The following is a 25,246-nucleotide window of genomic DNA, read 5'->3' as shown; positions in this document are numbered from 1 at the left end:
TCCATGTCCTGGCTATTGTAAATAGTGCTTCAATGAACATTGGGGTGCAGGTGTCTTTTTAAATTATGGGTTTCTCATGGTATATGCTCAGTAGTGGGACTATTGGGTCATATGGTAGTTATATTTTTTGGTTTTTTAAGGAACCTCCATACTATTCTCCAAAGCAGCTGCATCAATTTACATTCCCATCAACAGTATAAGAGGGTTCCCTTTTTTCCACACCTTCTGCATCATTTATTGTTTGTAGATTTTTTGATGATGGCCATTCTGACCAGTGTGAGGTGAGATCTCATTGTAGTTTTGATCTGCATTTCTCTAATAATTAGTGATGTTAAGCATCTTTTCATGTGCTTTTTTTGATATTGAGCTGCATGAGCTGTTTGTGTATTTTGAAGGTTAATTCCTTGTCAGTTGCTTTGTTTACAAATATTTTCTCCTATTCTGAGGGCTGTCTTTTTTGTCTCATTTATGGTTTTCTTTGCTGTGCAAAAGCTTTAAGTTTTATTAGGTCCCATTTGTTGGTTTTTATTGTGTGTTTTTATTTTCATTACTCTAGGAGGTGAGTCAAAAATGATCTTGCTGTGATTTATGTCAAAGAGTGTTCTTCCTATGTTTTCCTCTAAGAGTTTTATAGTTTCCCATCTTACATTTAGGTCTTTAATCCATTTTAAGTTTATTTTTGTGTATGGTGTTAGGGAGTGTTGTAAGTTCATTCTTTTACATGTAGCTGTCCAGTTTTCCAGACACCACTTATTGAAGAGACAGTCTTTTCTCTATTATATATTCTACTTTGTTGTGGATTAGGTGGTCATATGTGTGTGTGTTTGTCTCTGGGCTTTCTATCCTGTTACTCTGATCTGTATTTCTGTTTCTCTGCTAGTGCTGTAGCTTTGCTTTTACTGTAGCTTTGTAGTACAGTTTGAAGACAGGGAACCTCATTCCTCCAGCTCTCCTTTTCTTTCTCAACATTGCTTTGGCTATTCAGGGTCTTTGTGATTCCATACAAATTGTGAATTTTTTTATTCTAGTTCTGTGAAAAATGTCATTGGTGGTTTGATAGGGATTGCATTGAATCTGTAGGTTGTTTGGGGTAGTATAGTCATTCTCACAGTATTGATTCTTCCAATCCAAGAACATGGTATATCTCTCCATCTGTTTGTGTCATCTTTGATTTCTTTCACCAATGTCTTATAGTTTTTTGCATACTGGTCTTTTACTTCCTTAGTCAGTTTTATTCCTGGGTATTTTATTGTTTTTATTGCAATGGTACATGAGATTTTTTCCCTTAACTTCTCTTTCTGATTTTTCATTGTTAGTGTATAGGAATGCAAGATATTTTTGTGCATTAATTTTGTATCCTGAAACTTTTCAAAATTCATTCATTAGCTCTAGTAGTTTTCTGGTGGCATCTTTAGGATTTTCTATGAATAATGTCATGTCATCTGCAAACAGTGACAATTTTACTTCTTCTTTTCCAATTTGGATTCCTTTTATTTCTTTTTCTTCTGTGATTGCCATGGCTAGGACTTCCAAAATTATCTTGAATAAGAGTGGTGAGAGAGGACATCTTTGTCTTTTTCCTGATCTTAGAGGAAATGCTTCCAGTGTATCACCATTGAGAATGATGTTTGCTATGGGTTTGTTGTATACGGCCTTTATTATGTTAAGGTAGGTTCCCTCTATGCCCACTTTCTGGAGAGTTTTTATTATGGGTTTTGAATTCTGTCAAAAGCTTTTTTTGCATCTATTAAGATGATTGTATGATTTTTTTTCTTTAATTTGTCAATATGGTGTATCACATTGATTGATTTGAGACAGAAGAATGAATAAGTGAGCTGGAACATACAATGGAAATAACTGCCAAGGCACAGAATAAAGAAAAAAAAGAATGGAAAGAAATAAGGACAGTCTCAGAGACATCTACAACAACACTAAATGCACCGACATTCAAATTATAGTGGTCCCAGAAGAAAAAGAGAAAAAGAAACAGTCTGAGAAAATATTTAAAGAGATTATAGTAGAAAACTTCCCTAATATGGGAAAGGAAATAGCCACCCAAGTTCAGGAAGTGCAGAGTCCCATGCAGCATAAACCCAAGGAGAAACATGCTGAGACACACATTAATCAAAATAACAAAAATAAAATTCAAAGAAAAAAATATTTAAAGTAGCAAGGGAAAAACAAAAAATAACATATAAAGGAATCCCCATAAGGTTATCAGCTGATTTTTCAGCAGAAACTCTGCAGTCCAGAAGGAAGTGGCAGGATATACTTAAAGTGATGAAAGAGAAAAACCTACAACCAAGAATATTCTACCCAGCAAGGCTGTCACTCAGATTTGACAGAGAAATCAAAAGATTTACACACAAGCAAACGCTAAGAAAATTCAGCACCATCAATCCAGCTTTAAAACAAATGCCAAAGAAACTTCTCTAGGCTGGAAACACAAGAGAAGAAGAAGAAAAAGACCTACAAAAACAAAAACCCCAAAGCAAAAAACAAATGATAATAGGAACATACATATCGATAATACCTTAAATATAAGTGGATTAAATGCTCCAACCAAAAGGCACAGACTGGATGAATGGATACCAAAATAAGACCCATATATATACTGTGAACAAGAATCCCACTTTGGGGCTTCCTTGGTGGCACAGTGGTTGAGAGTCTGCCTGCTGATTCAGGGGACATGGGTTCGTGCCCCAGTCTGGGAAGATCCCACATGTCATGGAGCAGCTGGGCCCATGAGCCATGGCCTCTGACCCTGCACGTCCGGAGCCTGTGCTCCGCAACAGGAGGAGAGGCCACAACAGTGAGAGGCCCATGTACTGCAAAAAAAAAAAAAAAAAAGAATCCCATTTTTGACCCAGAGACACATACAGACTGAAACTGAGGGGATGGAAAAAGATTTTCCATGCAAATGGAAATCAAAATAAACCTGGAGTAGCAATACTCATATCAGATAAACTCGACTTTAAAATAAAGACTGTTATAAGAGACAAGGAAGGATACTACATAAAGATCAAAGGATCAATCCAAGAAGAAGATATAACAATTATAAATATTTATGAACCGAACATAGGAGCACCTCAATACATAAGGCAAATGCTAAGTGCCATAAAAGGGGAAATCTACAGTAACACAATACTAGTGGGAGTCTCTAACACCTGACTTACACCAATGGATAGATCATGCAGACAGAAAATAAATAAGGAAACAAAAACTTTAAATGACACAGTAGAGCAGATAGGCTTAACTGATATTTATAGGACATTCCATCCAAAAGCAACAGAATACACATTCTTCTGAAATGCCCATGGAACATTCTCCAGGACTGATCACATGCTGGGCCGCAAAGTGAGCCTCAGTATATTTAAGAAAATTAAAAGCATATCAACCATCTTTTATGACCAAAACACAAGGAACTTAGGAATCCAGTACAAGAAAAATACTTTAAGAAACAAAACACAAGGAGGGTAAACCATATGCTAGTAACCAACCAAAGGATCATTGAAGAGATCAAAGAGGAAATCAAATCAAAAAATACCTAGAGACAAATGAAAATGAAAGCACACCCACCCAAAACCTATTGGATGTGGCAAAAGCATTTCTAACAGGGAAGTTTATAGCAATACAATCTTACCTCAGAGAACAAGAAAAATCACAAATAAACAACCTACCTTTACACCTGAAGCAACTAGAAGAAGAAGAACAAACAAAACCCAAAGTTAGTAGAAGGAAAGAAATCATAAAGATCAGAGCAGAAATAAATGAAATAGATACAAAGAACACAGTAGAAAATATCAATGAAACTAAAAGCTGGTTCTTTGAAAAGATAAACAAAATTGATAAACCTTTAGCCAGATTCATCAAGAAAAAAAAAAAGGAGAGGGCTCAAATTACTAAAATTAGAAATGAAAGAGGAGAAATTACAACTGACACTGCAGAAATACAAAGGCTCATAAGAGACCACTACAAACGACCGTAAGCTAATAAAATGGACAACCTGGAAGAAATGGACAAATTCTTAGAAAGGTACACCTTCTGAGACTGAATCAGGAAGAAACAGAAAATATAAAGAGACTGATTACAAGTAATGAAATTGAAACTGCAATTAAAAACCTTCCAAGAAACAAAAGTCCAGGACCAGATGGATTCACAGGTGAATTCTATCAAACATTTGGAGAAGAGCTAACACCCATCCTTCTCAAACTCTTCCAAAAAACTGCAGAGGAAGGAACACTCCCAAACTCATTCTAAAAGGCCACCATCACCCTGATACCAAAACCAGACAAAGATATCACACTAAAAAGAAAATTACAGACCAATATCACTGATGAACATAGATGCAAAAGTACTCAACAAAATACTAGCAAACAGAATCTAACAACACATTAAAAGGATCATACACCATGATCAAGTGAGGTTTATCCCAGGGATACAAGGATTCTTCAATATACAAAGTAATTTGATTCAACTCTAGGTACATAGTAGTTTACAGTCTTATTGATAAGATGGGACAGTCAACAAACATGAAACAATCAGCAGACAGTACATGACACCCTATGAATAAATGCTAGGGTGATTTGTATGCAAAACAATGTCCCTGTGTGGTGCACAGATAATGAGTTTGGGGTGAAGTTTTTACTTAGCAAGGTTAGACTTAGGAAGAACTGGAAAAACTACTCTTTTACTTGCAAATATGAGCCTTTTCTAATCCTAACCCGTTAACAATGAAGGTGAATTTCTGTCCTTTTTTTTTTTTGGACTTGTCAAAAATACACTTATTTTTTTTTTAATTGGCGTACATATATATATTTTGGAGCATAGTTGATTTACGATGTTGTGTTAGTGTCAGGTGTACAGCAAAGTGAATCAGGTGTACATATACATATATCCACTCTTTTTTAGATTCTTTTCCCATATAGGTTATTACAGAATATTAACTAGAGTCCCCTGTGCTATACAGTAGGTCCTTATTAGTTATCTATTTTATCTATAGTAGTGTGTATATGTTAATCTCAATCTCCTAATTTATCCCTCCCACCCCCCTTCACCTTTGGTAACCATAAGTTTGTTTACTACTTCTGTGACTATTTCTGTTTTGTAAATAAGTTCATTTGTACCATTTGTTTTCAATTTCACATATAAGTGATACCATATGATATTTCTTTCTTGTCTGACTTACTTCACTTAGTATGATTTGCAGCAGCATGGATGGACCTAGAATTTCTGACCTTTTCAAGACCTTCAAGTTGAGCATTTCATAGTCTTTTTTTTTTTCCCCTTTCACTAACAGTTCTTCTGGATATATATCTTTTGTACTATCACACAATCATTCTACTACAGCCTGAGACTACTTCTATGGTCAGTCTTAGTTCAGAATATAACAAAAAGGGAGGTGAATAGTCACTCTCAGTAAAAATTAAATGTTAAGGGAAGCTTAGGCAGTTAAAGAAAATCATGAAAGGAATGGAGACAAGGGTTCAGAACTTATTTCCAATAAAAGTGTAAGATGATAGGGAGATGGAGAGGGAATAATACCACCATGATCAGCACAGTTAAAACAGGAAACTAAAGTTATTTGGGTAATCCTTATCCAGAAATGAAAGGGAACCTGTTAGTTTTAACTTCTCATGATTTGCACTAGTAGCTGAGCAAAGGAGAAATAATGAGAGATCAGAAGCAGAAGGACAGAGAGAACGAGGTGTGGAGCAATGAGGAAAGAAAAAGAAAATGAGGGAAAAAAACAGTCAGAGGTTCCAACATAGGTTGGAAAATATTTTGTCAATTCATTTTTTTTCTTCCAAAAGGAAGAAATAATCCTTCCCAAAGGATTGGGAAATCCATTTGCTGACTACAGGGGACTTCCTGACAGTGAACGCAGAAGTTCTGAGCAGCAGTTTCCCAATCTATGATTAGGAGTCCCAGCCCCCTGAATGGAGGAAGTGTCCAGTAACTTTCATTTTCAAGCCTGTGCTCTTCTCAAGGCATCAGGAAGGGACTACAGTTGTTACATATGGCTGGTGAGTAAGGGTCCTTTCCTAGCTGAGGGTCAGGAACTTGGGTCTTAGAAAACACTTATTAATTGCTTTGTGACAGGAAGAAATATACAAAAGGGAAGTGAGCCAATCCTGTGCAAACTAAATTCCTTATTAGCTCTGTGTAACTTGAACGGGGGGACACTGTCTCAGAGATGCTGAAGGAGAGTATGGTGTCCAGATTATCTCAGAGCCAGGAAGAAGTTATTTCCTTTTTTGCAGCTCCTGGTAATCAAAGTGAAGGGTGGATAAAGACAAATAGAGTAAGTTATTTATGTGTGAGAAAACTCTGAAAATTCCTAAATGCGCTCTGAAATCTTCTCAGCTTCCTCTTGATTCCATAAAATTGTCCCCGTAATCAGATAAGTGAGTCTTTGAATTCCCACCCCCCCTTACTATATCCTATATTGAATTATGCTCTTTGTCTTTGTAAAGTAACTACATTTTCCTCCCATTCTAGCTGTGGTGCTAACTACTCTAGCACAGTATTTCTTGGATTGCTATCACAGTTTTTAATTGGTCTCCCTCTCTCCAGGATTTAACCCTCCTATCCATACTGCATACTGCTTTCAGGTCACATATCTTACACACAGAAACTGGAAAGTATAAGAGATGGAATCATTGGCTATTTATGTAGCTAGTATTCAGGTATATCATATCACTTCTTTTTGAATTTAGAATTTTATTTAATTTATTTTTTTTTTATGTAGCAGGTTCTTATTAGTTATCCATTTTATACATATTAGTGTATATATCACTTCTTTGGCTTCATTTTCTTCATTTGAAAAGGAAGAGGTTCAACTAGATCAGTGGTTTCTAAACCTTACAACAAATCTAAATAATCTGTAGACATTAACAAATTTAGATTATTTCCCCCTTCATAACCCTGAATTACTCAACCATGGATAGACTATAAGCATTTATAATCTTTTAAAGATCTACAAATGATTCTTATGTAGCTGGACTAGGTTTGTCTGCAGATTAGCATTGTTAGGAAAGATGATCAGATCCTTATCTTTCAGTTCTTACCTTCTAGGTATTTACAAATGCAATTTTCTTACTCAGGAACATACAATGGCTCTGTATTGCCTTTTAAAAAATGTCTGAACTTGTCAGACAGGTTTTCCTACCTTTCAAAATATATTTATTCACTTTACCATTAATCTCTCTAAAGCATGATTTCAGCTTCATTAACAAACATTTACTTGCATTCCCCCCCCCCGCCCCCGCTCACACTTTCTTGCTATTGTGTTTCTTTATTTCTTATTTTCCCTGTAGTGTAATTCTTTCCAAGGTTTCTGTCTCATCTCACACATTTAATTTAAGCTCCTAAAATGTAAGGACTGACTGTTTTCTTATCTTCTTCATGGTGCTCATACAGCATTTGACTGGGGAGTAGTACATTAAATTCACACTCATGGCTGCCTCTTTAGCTAGGCAGGATGACCTTACTTGTTATTGAATTGGAATCAGGACATCATTAGATAATAGATATGATAAACTGAAAAGCGGTAGACAAAACAAGTAAAGTGACTCAATAAACATAAACTAATGAGTTTGGTTGCCATTGTTAACTAATTAACAACTATAAGGAAAAAAATGTTAGCTTAGGGAGAAACAAGTTTCTCTGGGAGCATATTGCTCTGACACTCAGTCTAGTCTTAAGCATCAGGGAGAATTTCCTAAAGAAAATGCCATGTCATCTGAGACCTGAAGATAAACAGGAAGCAGTTGAGAAATAGAAAGGAATGTTGGGTGTGAGAAACTGTACACATAAGGATCCCTAAGTAAAGGCTTTGTAGAACCTGAAAGAAAGGTAAAGTGTTTAAAATGTAATGAGCAAGGTGGGTATAGTAGCAGAGGATGAGGCTGAATGAGAAGACCTAGATTAGATTAAGCTGAGACATTTCATGGTTACGTCTAGATTTTTAGAACACTGACTTTGCTTCATTGAGAAGAACAGATTAGAAGGGGACAAGAGTAGATTTATCAGACTCTTAGAGTAATTAAACAAGAAAGGATGTTGGCCTGAACTAGAGTATCAAACAGTTAGAGAGGGAGAAGTAGTCAGATTCTGCAAATATATAGCAGATAAAATCAATACAGTTTGAAGTGAGATGGAAAATAAGATACAAAGAAAGCAGAAGAGGTTCAGTATCACCAACTTTTACTGATTTGGTGTACTTGACTGTAAGATACCATTAACTAGTACATATAGGGAATGAAGAAGGTGATGAAAAATGAGAAGTTCAGCTTTTAAAAGTTGAGTGTAATGAATTTGTGGGATACAGAGAAGGGATGAATATATGAGCCTCAATTTGGGGATCCACCTTTGGGCTGAATCTATAAATTCAGGGATAATTTATTTATTATTTAAAGCTAATAACTGAAGACATGAGAATGTGTAGATAATAAGAGGATGTAAAGTAAACATTCTTTGGTTTTATTGTTTACCATATTTCTCCCAGTACCACTTATTCAGTCAACACTCAACCTGTTGAAGGCAGAAATAAATAAAATAGAAACCCAGAATTCAGTCAGAGTAAACATTTCATAGATTAACCTGCATGTTGTTCATAATTCTTCAATCTTTCTGTTCTGACATGTGTATACTCTAGTGTAAGACCAGTGTTTCTGCCACCTTTTCTAAGAAGAAGCATTTTGTGACCTCATCTGCAGAAATTTACCCAGTCTTTTCTGAGTCCCTGAATCACTTTCTATTCTCTTAAGTAACTCTTTACCAAGTATCATGTAAAGTAGTTTGATGATTTGAGTGGGGAGTCGATTCTGAACCCCTGAGTTTGAATCCCTTCCTACCCTCTTACTAAACATGGTGTACTATTCACAAAATTTGGATCAAATATTTAACTAACTTCTCTGTGTCTGTTTCCTTTACTATATAATAGAAATATTAATATACATGTTACATGGAATTTTTATTAACTTTAACTTATAAGATTCATATGAAGCACTTGAGACCAATGGGGCCTCAATGAATATCAACTATTATTACTGAAGCTGTACTATGTTTAACTTTATAGAATATGGTGTAAGAACAGAATTTGAATCCTAATTTGTGTGATCTGGGCATTTTATTTAAATGATCTGTAAAATAGGGAAAATATTAACCATCTCATTGGATTATTGTGAGGGTCCATCATATTAATATTTATAAAGTATTTAGTACAGAGACTTGTAAATAATAAAAATATTGTATATTGCTTTAAATGTATTTCTTTTTAAATCCTAAATGCATAATAGATGTTAGCTGTTATTAAATGAACTGATATTGGGTAACTTTTTATTCATGCTTTGTAATGTCCATGTTTCTTTCTCATAATATTTGCCCAATAAACATTTACTGAAAGGATACTTCAAGACAACATGAACAATGAGGCTGGTGCTTCTGGGGCAAAGTTCTTGTTCAATGTCTTGGTGCATTTTTTTTTAGAATATGTCATTTTGTGTCAAGACTATCTTTATATCTAGATGAACTTTATAACTGTCTTTGTAGATTTAATTAAGTATTGATGAGATACCCTGCCTTCCCATGCACTATCCATTCAAATAATACCTGTGGTATTACAATAAAATACTTATTAATTTGACTTCCTTAATCACCCACAAAAGTTCTAATTATCCCAGACAGTAATATATTAACCTGGTGTCATATTGATCTACCATATTGAAAGATCAGTCATCAGATTATTTTCAATTCTGAATTTTTTATTGAGACAAGATCAAGTAAAAGGAAGCTTTGTATTTCTGACAAGGCACACACAACAAAAACCCACTTAAGATTTTGGAATCTGTGGGCAAAGAGCTCATTACTGGCGTTTTGGATGACTTGGTGGGAAAAAATGTCCTGAAATTGGAGGAAGAGGAGAAGAAAAAAATTTATAATGCCAAGCTTGAAGACAAGGCACGGGTCTTGGTGGACTGTATGCGACAGAAACGCCATGAAGCAGGTCAAATCTTTGTTCAAACCTTCCTAAACATAGACAAAAATTCCACCAGTATAAAAGGTAAGACTGGAATTATTTTCAAGGGATATCTTAAATTTTTCAGATCTACTTGGCTCCAAGGCTGCTCCACTGTCCTCTAAGTTCCCCATCCTCCTATTACTAAAGTATAATTTTCACTAAACCTATCATTGTCCTTTTAGAGGCCACCTTGTCATTTGTGGGAAGGTATCTAATTTCCAATTAGCTTAGAAGTTGAGTCCTTGTGTTTAGGTTGATCATAGAGATCGCTAATTGTAGAGACTTTGTAGTAAGGGATACCTGGAGTTGAACTCAGGTTTCTGTCACTTTGGACACTATGTGACTTCATTCAAGTTTCTTAACCTCCCTAAGCATCAGTATGAGCATCTGTGAAATGGGGACAATTTCAGTCACTTCATCACAGGCTTTGTAAAGCTAGGAACATAATGGCAGACACAGATTGACAATTCCTAATATTTTAGCTCCTTTCTGGAACTCTCCTCTGAACTCCAGATATATTTAGCTCTAGCTGCATATTCAGCATTTTCACTTGAAGGTTCCACTGGCTTCACAAAGCTAAGATATATAAAATGAAACACTTTATTCTCCACATCAAATCTATTACACTTCTTTCCCCTGTTTATCTCATTAGACAGGACTATAATCCACTGAGTTTCTTAATCCAGATCACAAATGTTTTCTTCACCAATGAATAATAGCTCTTAGCAGAGTGCCAGAGACATAGCAGGCATGTAATGAATATAGGATGAATAGGCAAATGAAGAACATGCATGTAATAAATATTAGTTACCAGAATTATTTTTAGCTTATAATATTTAAATGTTTACTGTGCTTATTCATTTCTGTGAGTTACAAAATATGATCAGGAGAATACTTATTCAATATAAACTGTCCAATATATTAACATCTTTCAAAACTTCACTTTAAATGAATTATGAATATTACTAGAGTCTAAATATCCTCAGATCCAAGTTCACCAGTGATGGACTCAATTTGGTATAGAGTTTAACCTAAAATTCCAGCCTGAATACTAGCATTTATCAATAATGATAAGCAATAATAAACAACATGCAACATAACTGTAGAGACCTCACTATAGCAAATAAGCTTTTTCAATAATCCCTTCTCTATGGAGAAGGGACACTCCCACCAGCAGGAATTATACACTAGTCTAATAGATGTCCAAGATTGTGGCCTAGGCTATGTTATCATTAACATTTAAGTTGGTCCTTGTGCAGGTTTATTACTTTCTCTTAAACCTGGGATGGGATAAAAACAATTTGGATTTAAAAACAAAATAAGAGAACAGACTTGTGGTTGCCAAGGGAGAGGGGTGTGGGGGAGGGATAGATTGGGAGTTTAGGGTTAGCAGATGCAAACTATTACATATATAATGGATAAATAACAAGGTCCTACTGTATAGCACAGGGAACTATATTCAATATCCTAAAATAAGCCATAAAGGAATAGAATAGAATAGAATAAAATAAAATAAAATAAATAAAAACAAGATCAGAGATAATTCAACAAATGGGAATCAGAATTGAAATAAGGGGAACTTCAAAATGATTTTAGCAACCCCAGGAACTAGAATGAACCTTAAACTGAAATAACCTATCCCATCAGCAGAGTCTGTGGCAGGCAGGTGGCAGGTATAGACCGTTTCATGAAGTATCCAGTAGCCCCCTGAGTTCTACTGTACATGGAACCTCCAGAGGAATCTCAGGACACCTAGAGTATACTGGCCCAGGAGAACAGGAAGCTTGGTGAGTGGGGCTATTAGAATATGTAAAAGTCCTAGCCAGGCCTTTTGGGCATGGATATAATTCAGAGGGTTCTTAATGAGATACTGAGGAAATGGAGTGGGGGAAAGGAAGAATCTAAGCTATTTGTTTCAATTATTTAGCAGTATATGTACATACTATGTGCCAAGCACTGTTATTCAGTCAGAGAGATAATTGCTCAAATTCCTACTTGCCAAGGGAGAAGGACTTGTCTTATCTAATATCAGTATCTTTAGTTTTGTTTCAGTTTAAGGGGTTTCTTGAGCATTTCATTAGGTAACAGATAAAACTCAGATATTAAAGTTTTTATCTAATCTGCTTATTTTCTTATTTCTTTTTGCTGTGCTCTCAGGCCCATGGGTACTCCTTTTGAACAGCAGGCTACACTATATTACATTGTAATGAAACGATTCAGTTTCATGATAATTTTACTATTAGACATAAGATAGTCTAATTTTCAGTTTTCTCTGTAAATAGTGTATCTATATATAGACATATAATGGTCATTAGGAGATGACATTTATTAAATTCAAGAGTACACCAAACTTGTCAATGACCTGGAAACAGGAGACTTTCAATGACAAAACATACCCTCTGACCAGGGACTATCCCAAGACCCTGGACTTCTTCACATTGGCAGAATCTTCTGCAGTAGGAAAGGAGAGTATGTGTCAGTACTTTATCTACAGAAATAAATGTTAAGACAGTTTGGTAGACTTAAAGACATACCATTTGCTGTATCTCCAGAGCTTACATTTTTAGCATACTTTTTAGAAAGACATTTATAAAAAAATTTTATTTAAAAACTAATGGAAACAAATAAATGAAATTGAAAAAAATTATAAAGTTTAAAAACTGAAAAATTTACAGAAGATAATATTGCCTTTCTAATTAAAATAAAATAAAATAAGAGACTGTCTTGGTTCATTCATGTAAATGAACATAAAGGTTTATTCCTTTCATAGACAAAAACCTTGTTATGTTAGGTCTTGATAAACCTCTTCTGATTTTTATTTATGAGGAATCTCTTCCTTCCTTCTCCAAGGGAGGGCTCTGGACTTTCCCAGTCTCTTGCACAATCTTAGTCAAATGAGGCCAAACAGTTTCAGAAAATATTACATTTCTCATTTCCAACAAGGAGAAGTTATTTCCTCACATTTTAAAACATGGGTTGAAAATTTAGGGCTGGTTATTCAGCACTTTGGAGGCAAGGACATTCAGAGTAATGTAGCATCTCTGACAAAAAAATTGTACCTTCGACACTGGATGCAATACTATGATTAATGCATAGCATTTCTACTTTAAATAGCTGATTTCACAACTCGGTGAATCATTGAAGCCTATCTCCTCCGGAAAGGTTAAGAATTCACGCTGAGGTTGCTGAAAAAATAATACCTGGTTGGTACAGGATTTAGGATTCTATTAAGTATTTGAGTGTGTATGTGTCTGTGTTTGTTGTGTGAATTAGGAGTGGACTTGAGATGTCATATTACCCAATATGATAGCTACTGGGCACACGTGGCTTTTAAGTGCATAAATTGTGGCTAGTAACAGGTTAAAATGATACTATTTTGGATATATTGTTAAACAAAATATATTGTTAAATTAATTGATTCTGTCTGTTTATATTCAATGTGGACATTAGAAAATTTTAAATTGCAGTGCCCTCCCCACCTGCAGCTGAGGCCAAGTCAGGAAAGAGCAACAGGCATCTAAAAGCACAGGAAGGCAGAACCTGTGAGATCTGACCTCAGCTCCATCCCCAAGAAATCAAGTGGTCCAACCCCTGAGGGACAGACCCCAACAGACCCCCACCCACCAGTTTTTTCTCCAATGTGCATAGATCAGATCAGGATGAAGGGAGGAGGCAAGACTCTATCACAACCTATGTGTTTGGGGTCAGGTGTCCCCCAACAGGTTTGTCTGTGTTTGCACCTTGTCCTGTGTCTGAGGTGCTGTGGCTGTATCCTCCTCCTGCCCTGGGATATTTGTATCTCCTGGCTTTGTAATAAGTGCTGCATACTCTCAAAAAAAAAAAAAAGTGACTCAATGTGAGTGTGACTTAATTCTATTTCTAGTAGATAGCACTCTGATAAATATTTACTAAATGTACTCTTGCTCACAGACAGTAGAAAGTCCACACAGATGAGTAATACCCTAGAGTAAAACCACTGGAAAAATCAAACTGTTTTCATGAGTAAAGGGAAGGCTAACTTTGACCCTAAATCATTAAGGTGTCTTCTTCATAATATCAAAATCTATTATTGCATTTTTGAGTGGATCTGTTTTTACTACCAAGGATTTCTCCCTTCTTTCCCAGTCGTAATACATCTGTCTCCTCACACACAGGTTAGATACAACTATAACCCAACATGTTAAAAATCTTTTTCCCAGGATAACCCTTTTCTGTCAGTTTTCTTAGGTGATAACTGGGTCACATCGTCAGATATCACAATTTATATTATGCGATGTATTCTGCAGCTCCTGAGGAAATCGTGACTGGACCAGATGAGTCAGCAGAAACTACAGATACCCTCAAGCTTTGCCCCCATGAAGAATTTCTTAAACTGTGTAAAGAAAGGGCTGAAGAGGTACTGTGCTCTGTACAGGAAAGAGAGGAAGAGAGAAAAACAACTGCTTTCACTAATTACACAATTTCTTAAAGCATTAGTTACAGAGTGGCTGGGTGGGACAGTGGATTCCTTTTTCATAGATGCTTTGAGCAGGAAGAAATCACATGGCTTCACACAGATTCCAATTCTCTTTCAACCCTATGATAAAATACAAGTCTCTCACTTTTTTCATTTATTTGTTGTCCTATATATTTGGGATTTATTAGAATTTTAGCTGTAGTCATAGAATCAAAATATTTATAAGATAACATGGCTGAGTAGTAATTGTTTGCTTTCCAGTTAAAAATTATTAACACCTGCAAAACACTATAAATTAAAATAGTACCAGAATGGGCTTCCCTGGTGGCACAGTGGTTGAGAGTCCGCCTGCCGATGCAGGGGACACGGGTTCGTGCCCCGGTCCGGGAAGATCCCACACGTCGCGGAAAGGCTGGGTCCGTGAGCCATGGCTGCTGAGCCTGTGCATTCGGAAGCCTGTGCTCCACAACGGGAGAAGCCACAACAGTGAGAGGCCCGCGTACCGCAAAAAAAAAAAAAAAAAAAATAGTACCAGAATAATGTTACCCAAGGCAAAGGATCTTTATTTTTAGCTGGAGTCAATGGCAAATATCTCCTGGTTTTTACAAAATTTGATCTGAAACTTGATTGTTAAGAAAGATTTGACTAGGTGGAGAAGAAAGAGGAGAAGGAGAGGGTAGGAATTGTTCTAGTCTCCTGAAGATTCTCGAGTAACCATCACAAATATAATTTGGATCATTGTCTGGGCTTTTGAAAAATAATTCCCTTCCAATTTGTACTTCCTTCTATTGTCGATTCAATCCATTACTAAAAGAGAGAAGACAGTGTCTTCTGGTACAGGATAGGAGAGAGGACATCTATGCAAGCCCTTAAAAGCAACAGTGATTGGTGTATGAGGGTTTAAGAGAGATTTAGGTAAATCAAACTCACTGCATATCAATTTCCTGCAGATCTATCCAATAAAGGAGATAAAGGCCCGCACTCGTCTGGCTCTCATCATATGCAATACAGAGTTTGATCATCTCCCTCTCAGGAATGGGGCAGCCCATGACATCATGGGAATGAAGGGGCTGCTTGAGGGCCTTGGCTACAGTGTGGATGTGGAAGAGAAACTCACAGCCAGGGTAAGGGCCCCTCACCCACCCCAAACACATACATATTCAACACATATCTTCCTAACAAGTGAACTTTATAATATTAAGCAAATAACTTTAACAACCATAGGTCTCATTTGTGTGTGTGTTGTGTGTGTGTGTGTGTGTGTGTGTGTGTGTATCTAAGTGTGTGAATGTGTGTTATAAAATAAAAATATTAAGACAGGTGAAATCTATATCTCTTTAGATCTTCAAATATCCTCAGTTCCATAAAACTGTACAAAAACTGATTGGCATATGTACCCACAAAATTCTTAATTCTGAAGTGGGATGATTGAGATTCAGCCCCAATATTTCCCAGAAAATTCTGGAGTAATGAATGTTAGCAGGAGTGTGATCACCATATAAATACTGAATCCTGACTGTTCCAGGGGCTATTTTGGCATTGGGGATGGGTCTGTAAATGAGACAGAAGGTTCCCAGCTCACACTGATCTAGGTTCACTTGGTGGGGGGTGATCAAACTATAAGCAAAACAGAACATTTCAGAGATTTGATGTATCTGTGTGTCTCTAAGATTGAAAAGAAGTGAAAAGGAAATGAAAAGGAAAAAGGAAACATAAGAACAAATTGGTGAGTGAGGAGTAATAATGTTTGATGGAATGGCCAAGAAAGACATTTTGAGGAGGTAATATGGGATCTGACACATGACTATCAGAGACAAGATAACTCTGGAAAGATGTGAATGAAATATATTCCAAGCAGGCTCGACTACAAGTGAAAAGTCTGAACCTAATATGAAACTGGCACTTGAAAAGTACAGAAAGACCAGTGTGACTAGAGCCTAGAGGAGGAGGAAGAATGTCAGAAGGGAGAAGTATACTTACGTCACAAGTTTTATTTTATTCTAAGTATGGTGAGGAGTGCCTTAGAAGGGAAGTGGTATGATACATTTATTATTCAAGGTTTTTATTAAGTAATGAGAGAAAATACAGAGATGAAAATGAAAGTATATAACGACAATAAGCAAATGTAAAATGTATTGGGGACAGGTTATATAATGTCAGAAGGAACAAAAAGTTGAACCCATTGATCCATTATAGAAATAAAAATAAAACTATCATCAAGTAACCACTATGTAAAGCCACCATTATTGGAACGTTACAGATGTTTCTTATACTGATCATAATAAATAGGAGGTCAGTTTAATTTTAATGCTTGTCCTGTTAAAGTAACACTTTGCAGTCTTTTTCAGGATATGGAATCAGTGCTGTGCAGATTTGCTGCCTGTGAAGAGCACAAATCTTCAGACAGCACATTCTTGGTGTTCATGTCTCATGGCATCCTGGATGGGATCTGTGGGACTATGCATAGTGATGAAAACCCAGATGTGCTACCTTATGACACCATCTTCCGGATATTCAACAACCGCAATTGCCTCAGTCTAAAGGACAAACCTAAGGTCATCATTGTCCAGGCCTGCAGAGGTGGTAAGTTCTGAGATGAAAAATCCAAAAGTCTTAAAGGTGTTTGCAGAGGACTGTAGTATGTTTTGTTTCTAGGGGAAACAATCTTAAACCCCATCCAGTGAAAATAAACTAAATTGAATTATTAGGAAATTCCAATTAGGGGGCTGGTATCATGAGACTCTGTTTTGTTAGCTGAGAAATTTCTGTTCAATTTGATTCAAGGTAAGTGGTGAAGGAGATCACCAGAATTCTCAAATCAAAGTTAAACAAAAATATTCCAACCTTGGAATGAAATCATTTAAATGACAACTTTACTTGTAAATGTTTTACAGACATTTTGACATTCTCTGGCTTGAGAATAATTTCATTTGAAAGTCAGGCTATTATGTGATAGCAGTATCTTTTTTTTTTCTCATATATTATTGAAAGGGAAATGAATAAGTAGATGAGGGAAACTGGGATTGCAGTGACATTTTTCTTTGCTTTTTTTTCCTGACTCCCAGTTCCCTTTTAGCTTTTTGGAACAGTGTTTGAAGATGAAAAGCCAAAATAATTTAGCTATAAAATGATAACTATGCTCTGAAATTATGCAGATAAGGCTTTAACTTCTTTGTTATTCTCAGCAAGTGGGTTCTTCCAATTCTAAAATGCTGTCACTATTAATTGGCATGTTGCTCAACAACACAATAAAAAGGCAAACTGTTGTATGTGGGGTGGAGATACACCTGTATGTGTGTATGTATGTGTGCACATGTGTGTGTGAAACTGGTTAGAATAAACATTGTAAAAGAATGAGGTGGGCAATTGTAACAGTCATACTGAGGGAGACACACAGTGTGTAGGAAATTGATGTCTCTACAGCAAATCATGGGGAATTGTGGGTCAGTGACTCTCCAGCAGCCTTGGCAGACAGCTCTTCACAGTCACCTGAGAACCTGGAGGAGGATGCCATTTACAAGACCCATGTGGAGAAGGACTTCATTGCTTTCTGCTCCTCAACCCCACGTATGTGTCTTTCAATTGCAGACATGGATTTGTGGGTCTGAGGCTACCTCTGAAGATTCTAAAAAAACAAGATAAGCTCTGGGCAGCAATTATTTGACGCAAATTTTGAATGCTGTCAATATATTTTACTTATTCTTCACTTTTAAAAATTGACTTTTATTATATGTTGCACTTTACAGACAAAGGTATAGTAACCATTAAAACAACCTAATACAAGAAAATCCCTTTACCATCACACTAGTTAAAAACAAATGATTGATTCAGTTTTCTATTAAATCCATTCAACATTTTGAGTAGAGTTTTTATGGATCTAGGGACTGATGGCCATTTCTCAAAAATTATCAACTCCAAGCCATTTTCTCCATATTTCCCATCTGGTACTATTTAGAGTGGTATCCCAGCAAGAAGGTGGATGCCCTTTTAAAGGAAGAAGAAAATGATACAATGGGACTTATTAGGCCTACTATTAGGGGAACAGTATCTAGTCCTTGAACTTTAGGTAATCATCTTGAGAAGCCTTATATCTGAGGGTTTCTAATTTACATATTTTTAAGTACTTTTACCACTTTATGCAGGTATAATTAACATACAAAAAGCTGCACATATCTAATGTATACAGTTTAATGAGTTTGGAGATAAGTATATACCTGTGAAATTATTACCACTATCTATACCAAAAACATTTCCCTTCCCTCCAAAAGTTTCATTAGATCTTTTTATTTATTTTGCTCACTGTATTGTGAAAGACATCATGGTATATAATCTGTAAACAATCACCTATGTGAACATGAGGAAATTCTTTAATCCTTCTGAGCTTCTATTTTTCATCTGTAAAATGGGATAATTACAATTATCTCTCAAGCCTCCTTTAAAAGCCAAATGAATAAGCATAAGTCACATAGTAGAAAGTCAATTCCCAAAATACAAGGTAATCACTATGCAATGACCTACAGTTTTGATGAGCTGCTTCTTTAGTTCAACTTCTTTATGGAAAATGAGTTAATGAAAGGTTGTAAGTTCTTCCCCTAAACATGTCAAGATAATTCCCAAGCTATGTTTTAAAAGACAAAAAATGTAAAAAAAAAACATGGTGAAGGCCACAGCCCAAGGCTTACCATTCCTTATCGTCATAGATAATGTGGCCTGGAGAGACATCACAAAAGGTTCTCTCTTCATTACTCAACTCATCACATGCTTCCAAAAATATTCTTGGTGCTGTCATCTAGAGGAAGTATTTAGAAAGGTAAGCTCCTCTCTCCTTTTCTAATCATGTATTTGTTCAGGAAGAGTTTACTATTATTTGCCTTTCAAGTGACAATGACAGATTTTTGTCAGACAAACGAAAGTAGAGTGGTACTGGTTTCTGTAATCCATGTGTTTAAAATCTGATTTACAAAAAGACTATGTTAATGTACCACCGCAAAAGATCAAAATAGAACAAAATATTATAACATGTGAGCTTGTGTGTTATGGGCTATAAGTTCTTAAAATTCAAAGAATGGAAAGTATTTTGGATTAATTTTCACTGCTTCATTTATTCAATAAATATACATTGGATGGTCTACTTGGTAATGGGTTATATCTTCATGACACAGGGGTAAATGAGACATATGTGACATAAGGCTACCTAGAAGTAACATTCTTGTGAGAGAGATGGGTACTGAATAAGCAGTCCAACAACAACAATAAAAAGTGTGTGATACAGGTTGTGATAGGATCCAAAAGAGAAAGTCCTAGGACACATGAAAGAGAATGTAGGAGAAAAATTCTTTGAATAGAGTGGCCCAGAAGGGAAGACTTGATACTTCTTCCCCAACTCAGGACATTCCTTATTTACCCCTTCCTTCCTAATTTATGTTCCTCCAATAGCTCTTACTACCACCCACCCAGTATATATTTTGTTTGTTTATTGTCTGTATTTACTCACTTGCATGCAAGCTCATGAAGGCAGGGATTTGTTCAACACTCAACAAGCTGGAAGGGAGGAATTAATATTCACTGAATAAATAAATGTATGAATGAGTGAATAAATGTCCCTCCTTTTTTAGGGAGAAAAGTATTGGTATTAAGAACGTGGGAAAGTGTGGTTATTTTTAAACTAAAACCATAAAGAACAATAGCACTCCCATGGGAAAAGAAGGATATACCTTTAGTAAATTGGAGAAGATTGCATTGTAACCTGAGTCACAGTCTCTGTGACTAGGAGCTTAGGAAGTTAAGTCCTATTGGATGAATAGGATTTAGACATACTTTCAAGGGAATTCCTCAGAAGAGATTAGAAATAGTGGATCTAGGTAAGTAGGATCTCATTGATCAGTCTACAGAAAAATACTTCAGAGCTCATCTTGATGGTGAATGTGAATATTGCTCATCATTCAGGCTTTAAGGACAAAATCCTGGGATTTTAACCTTATTGAATTGAGGAGTTAACCTTGTTAGAGTTTGAAGATAGAGGATCTCTGAGGTCCACTTTTCATGAACGAACACCAAGGGATAATTAATCATCAGATCTGTAGATCAGAAGTGGAAACTAGGAAAAAAATGCAGTTTGAAAAGACTTGAATTAGGCATGAAGTGTGTATTTTGAGATAAAGAGCATATTCTGACATTAGGTGTCATTTCTAAGGGGTAGGGTAGCAGTGACAGGGAATAAGAATGTCCAAGGGCTTGGTTCCATCGATCCTAGGAGCACCCTTCATTCGAAGAATTTTTTGGCTCATTGTGCAAAACATATTTTGAGAATGCATAAGAGGTACGTATCAGCCAGAACCTCTTTTTGTTTTTAGGTACAAAAAGCATTTGAAAAACCAAGTGTTAAAGCCCAGATGCCGACCATTGAACGACTCTCCATGACAAGATATTTCTACCTCTTTCCTGGCAATTGAAAATAGTAAGTATCAAGAGTTTTTGTTGGCAGGCAGAATAAGTGGGACAGTGATATTAGTAGTGAGGTCCAATGACCAATGACAGCCTATTGCTTTAGTAGTCAAATTAGTAAATTAGTATTCCTTGTTTATGTAGTTTGTTGATTAGTTGCTAATTTTTACCTTATTTATATGCATCTGGATCCACCCCTCCATCTCTACAATCATCAATCAATAAATCAATCAACCAAGAAGGTAAGCCAAATCAAGACAGAAAGTAATAAACAGTGAAGGACACAGGGTAACAATTATTAGCATAGACATGTACTCATGCTTCCATTATTACTTATATTCATGTCTCTCTCTCTCTCTTTCTTTCTCTCTCTCTCTCTGACACACACACACACATTATTAGTTACCAAATATTGCCTCAGATTAAAAAAAAAAAAAACAGAAAAAAGAGGTGACTGTAGAGAAAGCAGGACTGTGGTCCTCTGAGTGCAGGTGTCATATTACTGATACTGAGCTACCATTACTATACAGTATAAAATGCACCCTGGAAGAGTTTGTGTCAATGAAGACTCTGGTTCTCTGACTGTTCTCACAGTGTAGATCACAGAACATTCTGAGTCAGTTCTCAGATTCTTTTTTTTTTTTTTTTTTTTTTTTTGCGGTACAAGGGCCTCTCACTGTTGTGGCCTCTCCCGGCTCCGGACGCACAGGCTCTGCGGCCATGGCTCATGGGCCCAGCCGCTCCACGGCATGTGGGATCTTCCTGGACCAGAGCACGAACCCGTGTCCCCTGCATCAGCAGGCAAACTCTCAACCACTGCGCCACCAGGGAAGCCCCTCAGATTCTTAATTACTGTTCAGAAACCCCTTCAATCACCCATATTAACACTTAAACAAAAAATTTTTGGTCAAATTATTTTGTGTTTATTGAGTTTAGACCCAACAATTATTTACTCACTCATAACAGCTTTATATCACACTATATTATAAGCATATTATTAATCTCCCTCTCAGAAACATAATTAAGTTTATATTTTATAGTAAATTTTATCTCAATTCTTGAAATATTTACCCACCATCTTCTACCCCTGGTTTCTGACACCCTGGCTACATAAATGCATAGATACTTCAGCAGAATAGTTTGACTGCCTAATTAGTCCAATAGAACCATATTTGGGGATTGAATTATTTATTTGACTAATATTTATCACGCACTTACTATGTTCCAAGTTCTGTTCTAGATGCTTGGAATGTACCAGTGAACAAAATAAATGGAGTCCTTGCTCTCAGAAAGCTCATACTTTAGTGAGTGGAGACAGACTCTAAATACACAAGCAAGTTAATATATGTTAGAGAGTGGTAAGAGCTAATAAGAAAAAATAAAAAGGGCTAAAGAGACACAAAAAGATGGATACCGGGGCTTCCCTGGTGGCGCAGTGGTTGAGAGTCCGCCTGCCGATGCAGGGGACACGGGTTCGTGCGCCAGTCTGGGAAGATCCCACATGCCGCGGAGCGGCTAGGCCCGTGAGCCATGGCCACTGAGCCTGCACATCCGGAGCCTGTGCTCCGCAACGGGAGAGGCCACAACAGTGAGAGGCCAACGTACTGCAAGGTAAAAAAAAAAAAAAGATGAATACCATACTGTTATAAATAGATTACTCAATAAAGGCTGCTTTGAAGTAATGAAGTGATTTGAAATCAGAACAAAGAATGGATAGAGTAAGGGAGTGAACCTTATGGCTCTAGTGGGAAATGAATCCCAACACCAGAAATAGGAAGTACGGATGCCCTGAGGCAGATGTGTGCTTAAGACTTTTAAAGTACTGCAAGAAGGCAGCTGGCTAGAGAATAAGAGTGGGAAAAATGGCAGGGTAAAATTCAGAAAAATGGTGAGAAGCTTGATCACATGGACCTTGATGATCACATGTAAATGTTTTAAAATCTTTTATCCTAAGTGAGATAGGAAACCCTTCAAGAGCTTTTGAACAGAGAAATGATATAATCTAACTTAGATTTTGCAAAGATCACTCTGAGTACTTTTTGATGAATAGACTACAAAGGTCACAGATAGAAGCCAAGGGAAATGGCAAAAGCATATGGAAGAATCACAGTAAGGGTTGGATTGAAGGCTTCCAGGTATCACTATCTTAACCGTCTGTTCTTTTTCTCTTCTTCAGAAAATCACAGGAAGTTCAGCTGTTTCAACTTCAAGAAGCACTTTTACCAGTACAGAACGCATGTTTAACCTTTTGTCTTTCAGTGAAAATGAAAACAAATGAACTGTCGTTTTGGGGGGTCTTCTAATAGAGAATAGAATTTCAGTTAAAATGGTGGATGTATGGAAATGAAGTGGAAGAAGCAAACTGGATTTTCTAGTTTTATTGCATATAATATCTGCACTTCATTGAGTAAGGGGAACTGGTCATGACTTGCCCTCAGCAATAGGGTGAAAGGAGATGGTGCCCATCTGGAGACAAGAGCTGTAAATTGGTCAGCTCCTCCTTTATACACTCATTAAGCCCCAGGCCTAGAATTGTGCAGAAGAAGTTTCCTAATATATTATTTAACCAACATCATAGCTTGAGTTCATTTTTTTCTTCAGTAAGTTATGATTTTAGCAAATTATGCCTATGTGTCTTTCTTCCCATCTATAAGTTAATTTGCTTTCTTGTTGATTATTTTCTTTCCAGATTTCTGCATATTTCCAAGCTTCAGGAAAATTTTATTATTTAGCAAATATTTGGTTATTGTCTAAAATAAATTGGGCTTTTGATTCAAGATTGTGTAACTGAGTATGTTTGTATGGAAAGACAAATATTATTAGATAAAGAACAGCAAAGAGATTGGGGAGTGTCAGCAATGGAAGAGGAGAATGTTAAAATTTCTGGAAGGGTGAATCTTGGTAGAAGAATTCTGGCACATGGTCATCTGAGCTACTAAGTAAGGAGATGTACCACTTCTGTTACATACACACAGAATTCTGAATAAATATTTTAGTACATGATGAACTGCATTAAAAAAATAAAAGGATTCTCTAGATGTCAAGTACAACCATAATAGGTAATATTTATTATTGTATGTCAGGATTATTTTAAGGATTTTGATTGTTATAAGGGATTGTGTGTATATAAGTAGCTACTTTAACCCTCATAACAGCCCTATAAAGTAATCACTATCAATATTACCATTTTACAGGTAAGGAAACAAAAGAAAATAAAGCTTAAGTGATGTGCCCAAAGTTACACAGTTAGTAGGTGGCTGCACCAGGATTTCAAGGCAATCTGGCTTGCTCTGGAATCTGAATTATTAACCACTGTACCACCTTACATCTCCAAAGCAAGGAGAAACTGAAATTGTATGGGTTTGAATACAATTTAAATTTAACTTCAGTTAAATTGAAGTTAACTTCAATTAAAGTTAACTGAAGTTAACTTCAGTTTAACTTCAATTTAACTTCAGTTAAATTGAAGTTTGAATTGTAAGGTTAACTAACACTACAAAGATTCATGATGTTTAGGTTTCTGGACTTCATTTGTCCATGTGGAGACATGAGTACATCCCAAAGTTCAAAAATATACAGGGAGAGACTTCATTCTCTGACTACTGCATGATAATATTAGAAACCTAATAACATAAAGACTGCCACACATTTCCACATAGTTGGAAATAAGAACACACACAGTATATACATATACAAACATAAATTATGAAATATACATAAACACATATAAAAAGAAGAAAGGAAAAAAGTATAAACTAAGCATTCAACTTGAGAAGTCAGAAAAATACTGAACCACTTAGAAAATAGAAGAAAGCAAATAATAAATATTAAAAAGAAAAAAATTATGAGATGGTAACAAAACAAAAAATTGAACAGATCACTTAAGAAAAATCCTGGTCCTTTAAAAAAGAATGGTCAGATAGCAGACGTTCAGCAAGATTGAGTATGAAAAAATAGAATTAGCACAAAGACAATATTAGAGATAAAAAAAGTGCAACAAATAGAGATAAACATAAATTTTAAAAAAACCATAAGAGAATACAATACATAACATAGATGGAATTCTAGAAAAAGTGAATTAACAAGATTAATATATAAAGAAATTAAAAGACAAATGGATCAATAAACATTAAATTAATTACTTTTTGTCATATCTACTGCAAAAATAATTAACAGATCCAAGTGACTGTAGACAAATGTCTTACAAAACGTTTAAGAAATTGATAAACTCAATTTTACATAAATGCTTCCATAAAATGAAAAGATAAGTGAACTCCAATTCTTTTACAGATCTAGTACAAAACTGATATGAAACTAGAGAG

At 35.9% G+C, this 25,246-nt stretch overlaps 1 protein-coding gene across 5 annotated transcripts; it reads left to right on the top strand.

The window, feature by feature from the left end:
* The first annotated feature begins 5,858 nt into the window (after positions 1-5,858).
* Positions 5,859-23,701, top strand: LOC137230804 (caspase-13). Of its 5 annotated transcripts, none has more exons than XR_010946256.1 (10): positions 5,859-6,026; positions 9,815-10,066; positions 14,311-14,420; positions 15,431-15,604; positions 16,829-17,063; positions 17,904-18,047; positions 19,181-19,290; positions 20,834-20,938; positions 21,114-21,166; positions 23,101-23,701. XR_010946256.1 is itself a non-coding variant. In XM_067750865.1 (9 exons), exons 1-8 carry the CDS (start codon positions 6,020-6,022, stop codon positions 20,930-20,932), a joined length of 1,131 nt encoding a protein of 376 aa, XP_067606966.1. In that variant the 5' UTR covers positions 5,860-6,019; the 3' UTR covers positions 20,933-20,937; positions 23,101-23,701. The 5 variants fall into 5 exon arrangements, 3 of the variants coding, with proteins under 3 accessions (XP_067606966.1, XP_067606967.1, XP_067606968.1); XR_010946255.1 differs by having other exon boundaries at positions 21,107-21,166; XM_067750865.1 differs by lacking the exon at positions 21,114-21,166 and having other exon boundaries at positions 5,860-6,026; positions 20,834-20,937.
* The last annotated feature ends 1,545 nt before the right edge of the window (positions 23,702-25,246 follow it).

This window comes from Pseudorca crassidens, chromosome 9, assembly GCF_039906515.1.
Source record: "Pseudorca crassidens isolate mPseCra1 chromosome 9, mPseCra1.hap1, whole genome shotgun sequence".
NCBI classification, from domain to species: Eukaryota; Metazoa; Chordata; class Mammalia; order Artiodactyla; family Delphinidae; genus Pseudorca; species Pseudorca crassidens.
This window is presented reverse-complemented; position numbering and strand designations above follow the sequence as displayed.

Excerpts from the sequence above, each read along its gene's own strand:
- LOC137230804 (XM_067750865.1), top strand. Across the intron at positions 14,421-15,430 it reads GTAAAGAAAGGGCTGAAGAG|ATCTATCCAATAAAGGAGAT; the intron begins GTACTGTGCTCT and ends AATTTCCTGCAG. Across the intron at positions 15,605-16,828 it reads AAGAGAAACTCACAGCCAGG|GATATGGAATCAGTGCTGTG; the intron begins GTAAGGGCCCCT and ends AGTCTTTTTCAG.